The sequence below is a fragment of the Eimeria tenella genome, genomic scaffold (assembly GCF_000499545.2).
Source record: "Eimeria tenella Houghton genomic scaffold, Eth_scaff2859, whole genome shotgun sequence".
Taxonomy (NCBI): Eukaryota; Apicomplexa; class Conoidasida; order Eucoccidiorida; family Eimeriidae; genus Eimeria; species Eimeria tenella.
This window is the reverse complement of record NW_013542735.1, coordinates 301-565: the sequence shown is the minus strand read 5'-3', so window position 1 is coordinate 565 and position 265 is coordinate 301. Positions and strand designations below refer to the sequence as shown.

General features: G+C 60.8%; 1 protein-coding gene across 1 annotated transcript in view; it reads left to right on the top strand.

Annotated features, from left to right (window-relative positions):
* ETH_00040735 (uncharacterized protein) overlaps positions 1 to 265 on the top strand; it is a gene marked incomplete at both ends in the record, with an annotated part of 1,474 nt that overhangs the window by 984 nt on the left and 225 nt on the right. Inside the window, one exon of the mRNA XM_013375530.1 lies at positions 4 to 118. Coding sequence (XP_013230984.1) covers positions 4 to 118 — 115 coding nt within the window. The remainder of the gene's footprint in view (positions 1 to 3; positions 119 to 265) is intronic.

Below are 265 nucleotides of genomic sequence, written 5' to 3'. Positions count from 1 at the left end.
GCAGGAGCAGCTGCTGCAGCAGCAGCTGCTGCAGCAGCAACTCTCTGTTCACCAAGACACAGCCGCAGTCACTAAGGGGCTGCTGCAGCAAAGTGCTGCAGCACTCGAGGAATTTGGCGTGGGGGCCCTTCAGGCGGCGCAGGCAAACCCTAAGCGGGCCAGGTCTGCTGCTGCTGTTGCTGCTGCTGCTGCTATTGCTGCTGCTGCTGCTCCTGCTGCTGCTGCTGTTGCTGGAGTGGCGCTGCAGTTTGTCTTCTTTCTGTTG